General features: G+C 30.3%; 2 protein-coding genes and 1 pseudogene across 2 annotated transcripts; all 3 read left to right on the top strand.

The window, feature by feature from the left end:
- Positions 1-3,723: 3,723 nt before the first annotated feature.
- On the top strand, positions 3,724-5,873 carry LOC120071469 (inositol diphosphatase DSP3-like). The gene is made up of 5 exons (XM_039023779.2): positions 3,724-4,101; positions 4,440-4,533; positions 4,676-4,733; positions 4,860-4,903; positions 5,249-5,873. The coding sequence occupies exons 1-5, from the start codon at positions 3,734-3,736 to the stop codon at positions 5,504-5,506; spliced, it is 822 nt and encodes a 273-aa protein (XP_038879707.2). The 5' UTR covers positions 3,724-3,733; the 3' UTR covers positions 5,507-5,873.
- A 2,689-nt stretch (positions 5,874-8,562) lies between these two features.
- On the top strand, positions 8,563-10,965 carry LOC150037874 (uncharacterized; annotated as a pseudogene).
- Positions 10,966-11,183: 218 nt separating this feature from the next.
- Positions 11,184-14,717, top strand: LOC150037873 (uncharacterized). Its single transcript, XM_090311053.1, has 5 exons — positions 11,184-11,224; positions 11,341-11,557; positions 11,640-11,831; positions 11,918-12,196; positions 14,628-14,717. The coding sequence occupies exons 1-5, from the start codon at positions 11,184-11,186 to the stop codon at positions 14,715-14,717; spliced, it is 819 nt and encodes a 272-aa protein (XP_090167179.1).
- The last annotated feature ends 3,628 nt before the right edge of the window (positions 14,718-18,345 follow it).

The following is an 18,345-nucleotide window of genomic DNA, read 5'->3' as shown; positions in this document are numbered from 1 at the left end:
TTTCCTTCTTCAAGTCAAGCATATTCACCCAATTGAGAGAGAATTAAAGGATCAAGTATTAGAGATCGAACCACATCGCATCAAATCAACTCCAACATCAACACCAACACCAACTTAAGTTCAACTCCATGAAACACGTTTTTTTGGAAACCTCGTGTGAACAAAAGTAAAATTCAAATTTTAACGAAAAAAAAAACATTTAAAATAGAAAGAATCCAAAATGGTGGCTAAAAATATATAATATAGTTTGCTAAATGCTTCATGGAAGCTTCACATCCAAATTCTTCAAATCATAAAGTACAAAACACAAAGACATAGTCAACATCATGCCATCACATGATGGCCTTTAGATTTGGACTCCTTCAATCTAAGCATCTAAGAATCTTCACTTACTTTTATTTTATTTTATTTATTTTCTCTTATCCATATTTGACCACCTCAAACTCCTCCATTTGCAAGAATTAATAAAATATTTAAAACTTATTTCATAATAATTTTGTCTTTTTTATTTGTCGTTGTAAAGTAAATTTGGGAGGAATTTGAGGTAAAGTTAATTATTATAGTCATAGATTATTATGGTTGAGTTATAATAGTTTATGTTTAGAATGTAGATTACTTTAATTTGAGATATACTGTTATGTGCTTAAGGTATAAACTATTTTAGTTTGAGAAGAAAATGGTAAACACTTAAGTAAGGAATAAAAAGAAAATGATGAATGTAAAATAGTAAAAATTGTAGCAAATAATAAATACTATAGTTTATTTATTATAGGTAAGATGTAGTTATTATAGTCTTATGATAATTTTTACTCTAAATACACCCTTGATAAAATGTAATTATTGTGGTTGATGTTACTACAGTTAAAGAAGTTCGTAAGTTTGAATGTTCACATATGTATTGGTGATGTGTTGTTTTATACATCTTATACTTGGGATTTTGTTGTTAGATTTTAATTTTCTTTAAAATCTAATTTTCAAAACTCTCAATTGGAATGTAAGAATTTTTTACTGAGTTAAAAAGGTTTTGTACTCTTGTATGTAATTTTTTTCTTTAAAAAAAGTTACACTTGTGTTCCTTTGTTTTAATATTTTATTTTTTAATCAAATTTATACCATATTTTCAAGGATAATTATTTTATATAGTAAAATTACTGAAAATTTTTCAAATATAACAAAATGTTAATGTGTATCAGTGATAGACCGCGATAGACATCTATCAGACAGTCTATGATTGATAGATAGTGACATTTTTCTATATTTGTAATTAAATTGATTCATTTTCCTTTATTTAAAAATACCATATTTTTAATATGAAAATAACTTAGCTATTAAAAGAAATAAGTAACTAATTGTACTTTAAAAGAATATATAAAAAAACGTTATCAAACAAATCTCAAAATAAAGAGAAGAGATACAAGTAGTTTGCTAGTAATTTTTTTTTTGATAGAAAGTAGTTTTCACGAATTTAATTTATGAATATAGAAAAATTGTAACATTTCTTATCATTTTAGGTCTTGTTCAACTGTAATAAAAAATATATCTTTAATCAAGAAGTCAAGATTTGAATCTTCCGTATATATTGTTAAATTAAAAAAAAAAAAAATTAAAGATGAGTTTAAAAATAACTTTTGGTAACATCAGCCCATATATGCATAATTTAGCGAATAAAAGTCGTCATTTACCATTATCTATAATTTGATTTTCCATCACACAATTATGGAAGTACAAAATAATTTTTTTCTGTTGACATGGAATTTTTTTAAAAAAAATAAATATAAAGGAATAGAAAATTTCAATGGATGATAATACAACAATTTATGTATAAAAAATGGAAGATATTAATTTGATTGAAAAAAAATGTAAGAAAAGTCCACAACATGGTCCAATGAAATCCTAATTTTAATTTTTCATAAATATAAAAAGCGAAAAACGACATAAATTCAACATACCTTTCACTTTTTTGAATCTTTGTTGACAAGTTCTCCATTTATTTTCCCTCCTCAATTTTATTATTGAAGTTTAAAATTCCACTCCCTCCTCTTTTCAAATAAATAACAAAAATAACAAATGAATCCCTTAGCTAAAAAAGGTTAATTTAAAAGAAAATAAAAAAAAAATCCATATTTAATTTGAATAAAATGATATATATATGATCAAATATTAGAAATCCCTATTCCGTCAAACTATTGTTGGTAGGCACTTCAAAATTTAAAGAAGTTAATTATCAAATATTTTATTCTTTTAAAATGTCATTTTTATCCTTAACTATACTTTTAAGATATTGATTTTTGTCTTTAATAAATATTTCATTAATGTTTATGTTCCATTCGTTTGAAATTTTTTAGACCTATCATTTATGGTTTAAATATTGTTGTGAATATTAAAAAAAAAATCTTTTAATAAAACAAATATGTCTATAAGATAATTCACTTTTAAATAAACAATGAATTAAAAGTTAAACTATCAAAAGATATTATTTAAAAATGAAAAAAAAAAAAAGATTTACCAACTAATATATATAAGAAAATTATTTCAAATGGTAAAATGTTGAAAATATTTACAAGATATAGTAAAGTTTTAGAACCACTATCTATCGTCTATCATTGATAGTTCTAAAATTTGTTATATTTTTTAAATATTTTGATTTATTTTTCTATATTTAAAAATAATCTATATATTATTATTATTATTATTATTATTATTATTATTATTATTATTATTATTATTATTATCCACTCCAAACCATATATGATTTCGGATGCTTACGGACCCAATATTTATTGATCAGATAAATAAATAAAAAAAAAACATATGCCAGAATTAATTAGGTTTCCATCAAATAATTTATCAAAAATTAATCCCAATAAGTTTTTGTGCAAATATCCATTTATACCAAATTCACAGTTGTATTAATTTAAATTTAAATTTTTATTGAACTATTTTTACTTAATTCAATTTAAAATCAATTCAAATCATCTACAGATTATCTTGGAAAAAGATAAGAGGAAGATAAGCAAATGAGAACTGTTTCTACCTATTTGATTTTCACAATTTTTTCTCTAATCTTTATATTTTAGAAAATATTTAAAATTATTCATTAACCGTTAAAAAAAAGAAAAGAAAAGAAAAGAAAATCAAATGGAAGGTTTAAATTGATTTTTTTCCTTAAAAATAAACTAGCAAAAAAGTTGAATTTGAATTAAAAATAATAATGAAATATCAAGAATTAAAAATAATAATAAAATATCAATTTATACTTCAACTTTAAAAATTGTATCAATCATAATTAAATTGCTTTTTTATATGTTTATCTGTTATATTTATTGTTATCGTTACCATTATCAGTACCTTATGACTCAAACGATAACGATAATGATAAATATAACAATAAATATAAAAAGATTTATAATTCTAGTATAGTTATAGCAATGATAAAGATAATGATAATAGTAAAGTCCCACCTAATTTCTAAACACAAATCGATTGAGCATATTCCATTCCTCAATCAGATAATTTTGCAATACAGGTAAACAAAAAATATGATAAAATAAAATAAATATGACCCACTTAAATTACCGTTAGATTATGTTTCACTTGGAGCAAACGTAGGCTTAATATAAGAGGTAAATTAATACCGTTTAGGGTTTTGATTGATAAAAGCCTATAGTTTAGGGGGTGAAAATAAATATTATTCTAAAAAAGGAAAAAATGAAAAAGTAGGAAACGACACCGTATGATGGTGGGAGGGTGTTTTGTATCTGTAAAAGGTAAAAACCGGGGTGGCCTCCGTTTTGGTTTTGGAGTTCTTGATGGGAGTCCTAAACACCTTCGAGATTTTGCTATATATACATTAGATTTTCGATTCATCGCTAAGTTTTCGCAGATTCCCCTTCTTCTCTTCCCCGATTCTCTGCAATTTTTCTGTTCTTCAATCCATCAATCCTTCACAATAATGAGGCTCCAAGTCGCCGACGACGATCTCGACGCCATTCTTCTTCCTCCGCCGAACTTCTCCATGGTTGAGGACGGCATTTTCCGATCCGGCTTCCCTCAACCCGCCAATTTCCCCTTCCTCCGCAGCCTCAATCTCCGCTCCATCATGTATGTATTTACATCTTTGTTTCTGGGTTTTTCTTGATTTTCTCTATTTCATCTCTGTTTCTTTCTTCCCCCCCATTTGGTTTTGTTCATATTGGGGTTCAATTTTGAGGAATTTTGAGTGGAGGTTTGATTTGTTCATAATCGATTCGATTGGTTCATTGAAGATTCGGGAGGAAGTAATTTGCATCGATTAAGAGGAGGAGAAGATTTGTATTGGGTTTTGTTTGTTTCTTTCATCAAGATTGGGGATGAATTTGGTTTATGAGAAATTTAGATTTGGATTATTGTTCTGTTCTCTCTTGATTGAATCTGATGTTGATTGTCTTTTTTTGAATTAGATATTTGTGTCCTGAACCCTACCCTGAGGAGAATTTGGAGTTTCTTAAAGCTAATAATATCAAGCTTTTTCAATTCAAAATTGAAGGCAAAAAGGTATATTGTGATATCTTTTCTTTCGCTTTCTTTTTTATTTCTTCCAATTAAATTGTAAAAGTTGTTCTACGAATGACTTAATTGTGTAAATTGCGTATGTATTTGCTTGTTATAATCAGTGATTATACTTGGATTATTACAGGAGCCTTTCGTTTCGATTCCGAAGGATGCTATTCTTGAGGCTCTAAAAATACTAATTGGTATAATTTCATCACATATTCTCTGGATTTCAGTTTTTGTTTGTGTTCTTTTTCTTGTTTACCATTATCTTTTCTGATTTTTAGAACATCTTTTAATTTGTTTGCTATTTTATCTCTGATTTTCAGATGTTAGGAATCACCCCATTTTGATCCACTGCAAGCGTGGAAAGGTATGATATGATCCTAATCGAATTATATTTGTAAATTCTGAATCTTTCTTAGGCCCCGTTTGATAACAACATTTTTTTGGTTGTTTCTGAGGATTAAGCTTTTAGTAATGATTCTTCTTCTTTAGCCATGATTTGAAAAACGATTTTGCATATACATTCTAAAGCATAGAAAACTGAGAACGACAACGTTATCAAACGGGACTGCTTTAAGGGGAGAACTAGAAGAGTATTAGGAGAAAGTTGCATTGAGATTGTGACTATCATATTAGAAAGAAGTTGTTTCCTTTCTGGTTTTCTGTTTTCTAAAGCTTATAAATTAAGTTTTCATTTGTGCCACCATGACAGCATCGAACAGGCTCGCTCGTGGGTTGCCTGAGGAAGTTTCAGAACTGGTGTTTGACTTCGGTGTTCGAAGAGTACCAGCGATTTGCAGGCATGAAATCGAGGGTGACGGATCTACAATTCATCGAGACATTCGACATTGCGTCTCTGAGGCAATGTGTTTACAGCATCATATATCAGTACCAAGGTTATAGCTCAAACAAGAGGAGGCTGTTGTATAGAGAAGAAAACTTGCAAAAGCCTCAAACAACATCAGTTTAGAAGAAAATTTCAATCCATACAAGAACTCAACCTTCTTTAATGCACATAATATCAAGTTCTTGTCAAACCATCAAGTCTATGGTTCCCCATTTTTTGGGTCCCATTGATTGCTCAGATCCTATTTTTTTTTCCCTTTTTTCTTTTTTTGTTTTATCATTTTTTTGTTTTGCTTTTTTCTTATTCATAAGAAATTAAAAAAAGAAAAAAGAAGGAAAAAGAATAGCAAACTTTATGGAAACTATTATTTCCTTAGTCATAGAAGTTCAAGAATAGCTTCATCTGATTGATTGTTTTTTTATGTATAGTTTCATTGGATACTTGTTATTTACTGAGAATCATATATTTAGATTATTTTTTTTTTTTACAAGCATGGGTGTTTTTGTATTGACTTATTATTGTAATTATTTATAGCGTGATAATTTATTATAAACATTTTATTTTATAATGTTCAAGAGATGATTTGGTTATCAAATTAAATTTTATGCAACAAGTTTCTTTGAGAATTAAATAACGTGGGTCTATTATCCAATTAGATTCGTTATGGGGAAAAAAATCAATTTATTCTTTTCTTTTTTGATCATATTGAAACAACGAAAGGGAAAAACGAACCAAAATCAAGAAAGGAGTGAATCTAGGGTGGGAGGTCTTCTCGATAAATTTTGTCCATGTGCATGAGTATGAATAAGCATATTTGAAATTTTTGGAGGTAGTTGGCCCACAGACTACTTAAGTCGGTGTAAATAATTAATTCTACCAACTTTAATAATGTTTATTATTGAAGTTTGCATATTTATCGAAAAAATTTATTTTCACAACTCTACTTTTTAGTAAGCTTAGAGATTAAACTGGGAATAGACTAGGTTTAGTAGTCCAAGAATTAAGTGCAAAAAGTGTAAATATTTTCTTGTATTTAACCATTAGTTAGATTTTAGATTAGTTAAAAATTTTCATCTTAATTCCTTTAGTATACTTAAGTTTAAAATAAACAAAAAAAAAAAAAATTAGAATAATATTTTTTAAAATAATATAAAATAGAGATTTTGATTAAAATTATAATTCTATTGTTTTACTAATTTTATTTTTTTAAAGATTTACTAGATTTCAAAATAAAATTTCATAGACTTTTGACACTTTACCTAATTTAAAAATGATAATTTTTTTTTTACCATAATACGCTAACTTAAAATTGAAATAAACTAGTATTTTAATATTAAATTCAATTATTAAAAAACTATACTTTTTTTTTATCAAATTAAATTTGAGGAATAAAAAATCATAAATTTTGAGTTTTAATTTTTATTTGGTCATTAAATTATTTTAAACATTATAAACTTTTATGTTTAAAATACTACAAGAAAAATGAGTTCTCCCGACACCTAAATCGAGCGTCGGGAGCGACCGTCTCTCTCGACGCTGTAGTTATCGGAAGTTCCCGGGGAACTTTCAACGATTAAAAATAGGCGTCGGGAGTTCCAAGTGCATTAGCCGTTGGGAGAGGGGTTTGGTTTAAACCAAACCCCTTCTTCCCCATTTTCTTTTCCCCATTTCTTCCCTAAAACCCTAACCCGCGCCGCCCCCACCTCTCCCCGCATTGTTCCGCCTCTCCTTTTCCCATTTTCCTCTCACCGTCGCTCCTTCTCCCATTTTCCCCATTCTTCCCCACTATTCTCCCTCCCTCTCCCATTTTCCCATCTTTTAACTACGGCCACCGCCGCCCCTCTCCTCTCCCTCCCTCTCCCATTTTTCCCCTCCTGCCCCACTGTCGTTGCTGCCGTTCGCCCCCCCCTCTCCCTCCCTCTCCCATTTTCCCCTCTTTTTTCGCCGCCGCCCTTCGCCACAACTCCTCCCTTCGGTCAGTAGCTGCAATCAAGTGTCTGTCGCCGCTGTCGTCTCCTCGTCTCGTTTAGCCACTGCCGCTGCTGGTAATCTTCTCATTTTATTTTATCTTGTATATTTATTTAAATTATTATCTCATTTTATTTTATCTTGTATATTTATTTAAATTATTATTTCACATCCTTTTGTACAAATCATGCCCATTCTAATGTGTGTATCCATTTCTATTCACAACTTTCAATTTAATCAAATTAGGCCTCATCTGTGATAAATATTACAATTAATTAACCCACTAATAAAAAAAAGACAATGTTAAAGATTGTGTCAATTTCACTAGATTTCAATAATATCAACTTTGATACAAATTTTAAATTTTAACTAATGCACATATTTATCATCCAATATCGGTGCATGTCGCTTTTGTTAAGATTTCGTCAATTTTGCATCATATATTTGTTTTACAATTCTCTGAAACTCTAGAGTAATTTTATAACAAACATGTCATAATTCGTTAGAGATAAACATTATTACATTCTTTTAAGTTTTAAGTTGATTATAACACTATCTTTATGTCTAAAAAATGATATGATGTTGGTTATTTGGAGCCTAAGCATGCATGATTTAATATGTCGAACTTTCCTTGAAAGGAGAAAGAAAATTAGTACATAGATGCTATGTGCTATTTTTAGTATATGAACTTTTTTATGTTTATATGTTTGTGTCTAATAAATCTAAAAAATATAAAATAAATCTTTAAACCTCTAATTTGGTACATAATAGGTCCCTAACACATTTAATATTTTAAAAAAGTTTAAAGAATCTACTAGACATAAAACTAAATTTTGTGTCTAATAGAAAATTAAACATTAAATTTTGTGTCCAATAGGCTTGTAAATTTTAGATGTTGAATAGATGAAAGGCCTATATTAGACACAAAATTGAAAGCTTAGAGACGTACTAAATAAAACATTTGAAAGTTGTTAGAAAATTTAAACGGTTTAGGGACCTATGTGTTTATTTTGCCTTAAAAAATGAAAATTATGGAACTCAATGCTTAATAAATACTTTGTACTTTGTCCTCTAATTCAGGTTATTGTTTTGGATTATGATTCCAGACGAATAAGATGTCCATGCAAGAATTGTATGAATTCAATTTGGGAAAAGATAGATATTGTGGAACGACATGTATTAACATATGGAATATCTCCCTCATATTGTGAATGGGTATATCATGGAGAGCCAATATAGGATGTCAAAGTAGATAGTATAGAGAGTAATGTTGTCGAAGAAAATGAGATGTTGAATCTTATAAACGATTTACACGTTCCAATTGAAAACGAAAATGCAAATGAAGGAAGGATTAAGAATGGAATATCCTTTAATTGTTAAGAAGAGATACACGAACTTATTCGAGGATTTAATGATCGAAGCACGTAATGAATTATACCCTGGTTGTTCGCAATTTTCGTTCTTGAACTTTAGTGAAGTTGATGCATATCAAAGTTCTCAACGGCTAGAGTAACAAATCGTTTGACACGTTGCTGGAATTGTTAAAAGCAGCGTTTCCAGCTGGCACCTCTATAACTACTTCCTTTTATGAAGCCAAGCAAAAATTGCGTGATTTAGGCCTAGGTTATGAGTCTATTCATGCGTGCAATATGATTGTGTATTGTATTGGAAAGAGTTTGGAGATTTGCAACAATGCCCCGTTTGTGGTGAGTCTCGGTACAAAGTTAATGATGGTAAGGGTAAAAAAATACCACATAAGGTATTGCATCATTTTCCATTGATACCAAGATTAAAACGATTGTTTGCATAAAAAAAAGCGCTTCTGACATGAGATGACATAAAGATAAGTGAGTTGAAATGGAGGATGTATTGTGACATCTAGCTGATTCAGAGGGGTGGAAACATTTTGATCGTGAATTTCCTCATTTCGCTTTAGATCCTCGAAATGTTCGTTTGGGATTAGCTTCAGATGGCTTCAATCCGTTTGGAAATATGAACACTTCTTATAGTATGTGGTCTGTGGTGATAATTCCTTATACTTTGCCCCCTTGGAAATGCATGAAGGAAACAAACTTCTTCAAGTCTTTGCTCATACTTGGTCCAAAATCTCCTAGAAAGGAAATTGATGTTTACTTGTAACCGTTGATTGAAGAGTTGAAAGAGTTATGGACAATTGGTGTGCGAACTTATGATTATGTTACTGGTGAGTTTTTTCAACTATATGCTACCTTATTATGGACGATTAATGACTTCCCTGCGTACGATGACTTATTTGGGTGGAGTACAAAAGGTTATCAAGCATGTCCAATATGCAAAGAAGATAACTCGTCCTTCGGGATAAGAGGGAAAATATCATTTATGAGACATTGACGTTATCTTCCAGAGAATCATAGTTGGTGTCGAAGTAGACAACATGATGGAAAAGTTGAACGTAGACCTCTACCAGTCGTAATGAATGGAGAAGAGATTTTACAACAAATAAATACGCTTGTGCTTAGCAAACATCCATCGAAGCAAGATAAAAAAAGAAAGCGAATTCTAAACTGGACTAAGAAAAATATTTTTTTCCAACTTCCATATTGGTCCAGACTATTGTTACGACATAAATTGGATGTAATACATATTGAAAAAAACATATGCGACAATTTGGTGGGCACATTGTTAAATATTGAAGGAAAGACAAAGGATACAACGAACGCTCGATTAGACTTACAAGATTTGAAGATAAGAAAAGACCTACACTTGATACAGGTTGATAACAGATTTGTAAAACCACACGCAGCATACACATTAACAAATGGTGAACAGATTTCGTTTTGTAAGTTTTTGAAATCAGTGAAATTCCCTTATGGATTCGTATCTAACATATCACGATGTGTGAATAACAAAGATGAAAAAATATCGGGGCTGAAAACACACGACTGTCATGTGTTGCTTCACAGACTACTCCTTATTGGTATTCGAGCATACCTACCGAAGAACGTATCCACTGCTATTGTTGAGTTGTGTACATTCTTTCGTGACTTATGTGCAAAGACAATATGTGTAAGTGATTTAAACAGACTACAAGCAGACATCATAGTCATACTTTGTAAGTTGGAGAGAATATTCCCACCTGCCTTTTTCGATGTAATGATACACCTTGCAGTTCATCTACCATATGAAACCAAAGGGGTGGGTCCAGTTAGTTATAGTTGGATGTATCTATTGAAAGAAGTTTATGAACATTAAAATAATTTGTACGGAACAAAGCACGTCCCGAGGGGTCTATAGCGGAAGCATATGCAATGAATGAATCATGGAACTTTTGCTCGCGATATCTAAGTAGGATTGAAACGAGATTCAATAAAGATGAACGAAATGATGATAACATTCCCGATCATGAGATTTTGGTGAATTTGAATTATTTAGGCAGAGGGTACGACCCTTAGGGGCGTCAACTTTACGGATGCTATCAGTGGAGGAAAAACGTATTGCACATTGGTACATTCTCAACAATTGTAAAGAAATAATAGACTATCGCAAGTACATTTCAAAACTTTTTCCTTTTCTAAATTCTAGGATATCTCCTTTTATATAACATTTAAATGATCAATTTTGTAGGCAACAATTGAGGTTAATTCGTCGTGAAGCTTAAAGCGCCTCTGACTTATATATAAAACATCAACACAAATTTCCTGATTGGTTCAAATCTCAAGTACATATAGTCATTTTGTAAGCAACAGTTGAGGGATGATTCATTTTTCATAGTCATTTTTAATGTATAATTAAATATCAGGTTCTACAACGGCGCGAGAGAGAAGATATCTTCGATGATTTCTTTTCACTTGCAATGGGACCTTCGTCTAAGGTGCGCTCTTACACTTTGCTGAGGTTCCAAACGAGTTTATAAAATTGGCTAAGAGTCAATTATTGGTAAGTAATTATAAGTCTATTCTTTTACAGTCATGAACATCATCTATGCTAATTCTTCCCTCATTCTTTTGTAGCCTCATTTCGAACTTGATTTTTCCAGTCAGCGACTTTAACTTTTTTATAGAACATCAAATGCAAAACTCCTTCAAAGAATTTAGAACAGATTTGCACAGACATTACAAAATATGTGGAGATCCTCAGCAAGCACGTGCCAATTTGCCTAGCTGGCTTAAAAATAGGCCAGAAGATTGGTACTTTTTGTGTGACCATTTCGAGAATGAAGCATTTCAGGTAGAATATTTAGGGCATGTATCATTTGCTGCATTTACTAATACATCACACTATTGACATATTTTTTTTTCTTGAAATGTAGGAAATGTTTGTGACGAACAGGAAGAATAGAGAGAAATTACTGTTCGACTACGTAGGTGAATCGAAGTCATTCCTGCAAATTCAGGCAGAGTTGCAAGCAAAGGAAGGTCGAGAAATAGGACGTGTTGACCTATTTAGGGAAACACACTCTAAAGGTGGCAAGTTTGTGAACGAGGCAGCTGAAAATGCACATGTAACATTTTTGCTTTACTATCGTGTTTTTTTTTTTCATTTTTAACTTTAGTCGCTCGTTCTTACCTATATAATTAATATGTCTAGCATCAAATGTTGGAATTACAATCCAACCCCACTCTAGAAAGTTCTCAACCACTAACAGGGGATGAAATCTGTGAGGCGGTTTTGGGTAGACTACCCGGATATTCAAAAGGCCTAGGTTGGGGCCCTAAGCCTAAGTCAAGAAGGAGTAGCATCTCATCAAGCTTGTCATCTACTCAAGGAACGAAGACGGGAATGGAGGAATTGAGAGCCAATTTCCAACAGTCTCAGTCGAGGATTAAGGAACTTGAAGCTGTTCAGAAACAAATGCAAGAGGATCATGCAAGACAAATGGATGAAAAAAATGATTGAAGACATGATACGATCACATAGAGAAGACCCATCAAATTAGGTATGATTACTACATTATTTCGTTGTCTAATATGTTGCTATCCTGCAGTTATGGTAGCAAAGTAGTTATGTCTTAAGTAGCTTTATGATAAAGAATTGTTGGCTATCCTACAGTTATGGTAGCCAAACAAATGGATTTTGATGTGTTTTTTGTTGGCTATCTTGTGTATTTATGAATGTTTATAAAGTTTGGGGGAGAGGAAGGGGGAGGGGGTTGAGATTTGGTTAAACCATTTTGGGGATAGTTTGAGTTTTATGTGTGTTGGTCATTGTTTACTCGTTTTGTGTGTTTTTTAATGTTCGGGAGGTTCCATGTTTGTCGTGGGGGGGGGGGGGGGAGGGGTGGATAGAGTTTCATTACACCCGTCTTATCCTTGAACTCAGAGTTCTTGTGTGTTTATGAATGTTTATGAAGTTTAATGTGTTGTTGGTGGGAGAGGTGGAGGGGAGGGAGGAGTTAAGATTGGGTTAAACCATTTTGGGGACAAAGTTTGAATTTTATGTGTGTTGGTCATTGTTTACTCGTTTTGTGTGTTTTTGATGTTCGGGAGGTTCCATCTTTGTCGTGGGGAGTGTGTAGAGTTTCATTACACCCGTCTTGTTCTTGAATTCGAAGTTTTTGTGTATTTATGAATGTTTACGAAGTTTAATGTGTTGTGGGGTGTGCATTGAGATTGGGTTAAACAATTTTGGGGACAAAGTTTGAGTTTTATGTATGTTGGTCATTGTTTACTCGTTTCGTGTGTTTTTCATGTTCCGGAGGTTCCATATTTGTCGTGGGGGGTGGGTAGATTTTCATTACACCCATCTTGTCCTTGAACTTGGAGTTCTTGTGTGTTTATGAATGTTTATGAAGTTTAATGTGTTGTTGGGGTGTGCGTTGAGATTGGGTTAAACAATTTTGGGGACAAAGTTTGAGTTTTATGTGTGTTGGTCATTGTTTACTCATTTTGTGTGTTTTTGATGTTCGGGAAGTTCCATGTTTGTCGTGGGGGTGGGTAGATTTTCATTACACCCATCTTGTCCTTGAACTTGGAGTTCTTGTGTGTTTATGAATGTTTACGAAGTTTAATGTGTTGTTGGGGTGTGCGTTGAGATTGGGTTAAACAATTTTGGGGACAAAGTTTGAGTTTTATGTGTGTTGGTCATTGTTTACTCGTTTTGTGTGTTTTTGATGTTCGGGAGGTTACATGTTTATCGTGGGGGGTGGGTAGAGTTTCATTACCACCCGTATTGAAGTTTGAACGTGTTGTAGATGTTTACCGATATAAAATTTGAATGTTTTTGATTTATTGTAGAATGCTGTTCGGAGATGAGCTGGGACAATTGTTGAAGATGCTGTATTCGAGACGTGTTTTAGACGTTGTTTTGATTTTATTTCTTTTATGTATTTGTGATATGAATGTTTATGAACTTCTAGTATCGACTTCGTTTGGATATTGTAATTTTTTATTTACTTGTTATAATATGGACTCCATTTTTGTTGTTTAATTATGTGAATCTTTATTTGGTTTACTATGTTTTACAGGTTTTCAGATCAAATTTTAAAAAATTAAAAATGATAGATTAAAAATAATTTTCAACTAATGAATGAACTCCCCACGTATATATTACTACGTCGGGAGTTCTTGTATCTCCTGATGTATTAAATAATACCGTCGGGAGTTCGGAAACTCCGGACGCATAGAAAAATCGTCGGGAGTTCGGGATCTCCTGACGCATAAAACAACCGTTGGGAGTTCGGGATCTCCCGACGCACTTTAAAACGGTGTCGAGAGTTATTCAGGGAATTCCCGATACACATATAGGGTGCCGAGAGTTAGGCGTCGACAGTTCTTGGAATTCCCGACGCCCTATATGTGTGCCGGGAATTCTCCGAATAACTCCCGACGCCGTTTTAAAGTGTGTCGGGAGATCCTCTCCCAACGGGTTTCTCTCGACTAAACTCTTGACGACCTTTTATTCGTCGGGAGAGGCTCTCCCGACGCTTTTTCCACACTTTTTCGACAAAATGTGACGTCGGAAGAAGTTAGATTTCTTGTAGTGAAAAATGATTCCAAGTCTTCAAGCTAGTTAAATTGACCAAAGAAAAGATTAGAATGATATTAAATTAAATTAGGGCTTTCTACACATATAGTCTAAATAAATATACCTATACAATTGCAGCTTAATGACGTGTTTAGAATGATTTAGAAAAAAATGTCTTTCAAAAATTTATTTTTATTTAAACACTTTTGATAAAAACTCCTTAAAATAAAAACACACACACATGTATTGCAATTCTTTCTTAAGAGTGCTTTTATATACAAATTCGTCTAGTTTCTTATATATTAAGAGTGTTTTCTTTAATGTTTTTTTTAAGGTCGGTTGGTGGCAGTCGCTGAAGGTGGCAATCAGAGGTTGGCCGATGGAATTGCCTGAATTTCGTCAGTGTGTGGGGAAGGGGTTGTGAGAGGTTAGACAGTGGTCGTCAGAGTTGGCCGACAACGGTCACCGAGGTGGTGGCCAAAGTTTTGCTGTCGATGATAACCGAGGTGGCGACTAAAGTTGGCCGATAGCGACGAACAACTGATATAAAAGGGTTTAACAACTGTCGAAGCTTTACACAAAAGATGACATATATCAAGACTAAATTTATATTGTAAACACTATTGGAAATAATATACCAACATTTCCAAATCTTTTTACTTCCTTAGTTGTTCCAAAATTAATAACTAGCCTCATCAAACTTAGAGGGTCACCCCTAAGTGCAGATCAACTCGATCTGAAGTCAAAGTTTGATCAAAGCAATCTAGTGTGGTCCATTTATTCATTGGATTTGATATGAATCACTATTTTGAAGACGGGACTTTGACACAAAAAATTTAGATAAACATCAATTTATACTCCTCAACTTTGGGGATTGTATCAATTTAAACTCTAAACTAATAATTGCATTAGTTTAAACCTTGAACTTTGAAGTAATATCATTTGAACCCAAAATTAATAATGGTATCAATTTAAATCATGAATTTTTATAAATGTATCAATTTAAATCTTGAATTTTTATAAGTATATCAATTTAAACCCTAAACTTTTCTAAGTGTATCGAAATAATACATAATGAAGGGTTTAAATTGATACACTTGTAAAAGTTCAGGATTTAAATTGATACAATTATTACTTTAGAGTTTAAATTGATACACTTGTGAAAGTTCAAGGTTTAAACTAATATAATTACTAGTTCAAGATTTAAACAGATATAACTCCCAAGGTTTGGAGATGCAAATTGATATTTGCCCAAAAATTTATTTTACACCAATTTGATTTAATTCACTCAAAACTCATAGCTATAATTTTGGACCAAATTGGTCTTTTCATTTTAATTTTTAGTGAATTTGTAATATTTATTTGTTTCCTTATTTACTTAATTTCGATTTTTGGCTTTATAAAAAGATATTTATGAATTTACATTTATTCCCTTGAGTTTAGAAATTTTGTTTCTTCATCAACTTCTCCAATAATTTACAATATTTTTCTTTTTATACATATTTTGGATTTTGATTTAAAATTGTTCAGAAATCTTTAATTTAGGTGTATCTCATATAATGCAGAACATTGTACCAATCATCATTTTCATCTTAATTCGTTTTTTTATGTATATAAATGAGGTTTTTATCAAAACTATTTAGAACAAGTACATAAATTTAAGATTGTTATATAATATATATTCCATATTTTAATTTTAATCTAATTTTTATTTAGATATATATTCCATGTATTTATCATACTAGTTAAGAGACACATGTAATGCATGCAACTAAAAATCTATGACATAAAGTTTGAAGATATAATTTAAATTTTGATTAAATTCATTGAAATTGAATTATTAAATGTTTCGAAGTACTTCTAAAAAAAAGCATCCACAACTATATATTCTTATTTCAAGTTACTTTACAATAAATAAATATATAAAAATAGGTGGAAGAATCAAATTAAAATACATAATGATGTAATTAGAATGAAATTTGTGAAATAAAATCGACACAAAAATGACATAATAATATAAATTATTACTTTAATTACTGGGTAGTTCTTTAGTGGTTGATTTTTGGACCGAAAAAATGAAGAAAATAATATGTTTTCTAAGAATTATATACCTCAATTTTTTAAAGAAAATAAATTATGAGGTAATTCTGTTGGTTTTTAGAATGAAAAGAAGGAAGAAAATAATATATTTCATAAAAATACCTCATTTTTTAAAGAAAATAAATTTAATAAATTAGACATTAAATAAAGTATAATATCTTTGTAAACCACACATGTATGGATCTTTATATTAGAATCTTTTTCGATAATATGATTTTTTTTTTGTCAATTTAGTAAAATTGATGTTGTTTTCTTACTATTAGAATTCAATATCCCAAATCATTTTTTAAAAAACAAAATTACAATAAATCTTGGAAAATAGTGTTTTTAAGATTTTGATTAGATCTACTATGAATTTGCTATTGGTATTATAATTTTAAAATAAAATTGTTGATAAACGATTTTGATGAATGGTTTTTTAGTATCCCAATAAGATATGAATATTTGAAAATAAATCTAAAACCAAGAGAAAAATGCTTTTATTTTTCCTAGAAAAAGCTACTTTCATAATTTAATTTATTTATTCTTAAAACATAAATCTTATAGAGTTTTTTAACATGTAAATAAAGAATTATATACCTCGATCTTTTTAAAGAAAATAAGTTTAATAAATTAGACATCAATAAAGGAAAATCTCTTTGTAAACAACATATGTATGGATTTTCATATTAGAATTTTTCGATTATATGAATTTTTTGTAAATTTAATAAAAATGTTTTTTTTTAATTATTAGGATCAAATATCCCAAATCATTTAAAAAGAAAACTAGAATAAATCTTCTTCTAGCAAAATAGTGCTGGTAAGATTTTGTTTAGAGCTACTATGGATTTACTATTGGTATTATAATTATTTTTATTTGTTGATACATGATTTTGACGAATAATTTTTTAGTATGCCAATAAGATATGAATATTTGAAAATAAATCTAGAACCAAGAGGAAAATGCTTTTGTTTTTCTAGAAAGAACTATTTTCATATTTTAATTTATTTATTCTGAAAACATAAATCTTATAGAGCTTTTTAACATATAAATACAAAATTATATATCTCGGTTTTTTAAAGAAAATAAATTTAATAAATTAGAGATTAAATAAAGGGAAATCTCTTTGTAAACAACATATGTTAGATCTTAATATTATAATTTTTTTCAATAATATGAATTTTTTGATGGAGTTAGCATACAATCAGCAGGAGAAATCAGGATCATTAAGCACTTTAATTCATCAATTTTAGCATCAAAGTAAGTTCATAAATGAAAGAGAGTTTTGAGAGTTTACCTTCGAAGAACTTCTACAATCCTCAAAATCTAGTTTGATTCTCCTCAGCAAATGGTTGTAGACCACCACTTGATCGTTCTTACTATTCTCTAGGACCTTAGATTAGATTGTGGAATCCAAAATGAGCTTGAGTTCAAGAAATTTGTTTTGAGAATTCTATTGGTTTTTTCAGTTAAGAGATGAAAATCTTTTCTTCTTCACCAAAAATAGAAAATCGAGACTGCATGGCTCATCCAACTCTGCTGAAGTGAGTTGGTTTTCTTCACATGCCAGCGGATTCCATGAAATCAAGACACCACCTACTTCAAGATGGGAGTGGAATTGTGAGTTGTTGGACGTTGGATAAATCCACCAATGGGTTTTTCTATTTTTTTAAAAGTCAATTTTATTTAATTTTAATTTTCTAATATTAAATTAAAACAAAAAAAGAATTTTGAAATTTGTATTTAATTGAATTTTACACAAAATTCAATTAATCTACATTTAATTGATTTCCAAAAACCAATTAAAACAAAATTGATTTTGAATTTCCACAAAATTCATATATTCAATTTTAAATAAAATTAATATAATAATTAATTCTAATTAATTAGTATAATTTAATATCCAATATTAAATTAATAAAACACCAATTCCACAATCATGAATCTTTATCCATGAAATTAATATTTAAAT

The sequence above is a fragment of the Benincasa hispida genome, chromosome 2 (genome assembly GCF_027475165.1).
Source record: "Benincasa hispida cultivar pf3 chromosome 2, pf3_genome.v1.1, whole genome shotgun sequence".
Lineage (NCBI taxonomy): Eukaryota > Viridiplantae > Streptophyta > Magnoliopsida > Cucurbitales > Cucurbitaceae > Benincasa > Benincasa hispida.
This window is presented reverse-complemented; position numbering and strand designations above follow the sequence as displayed.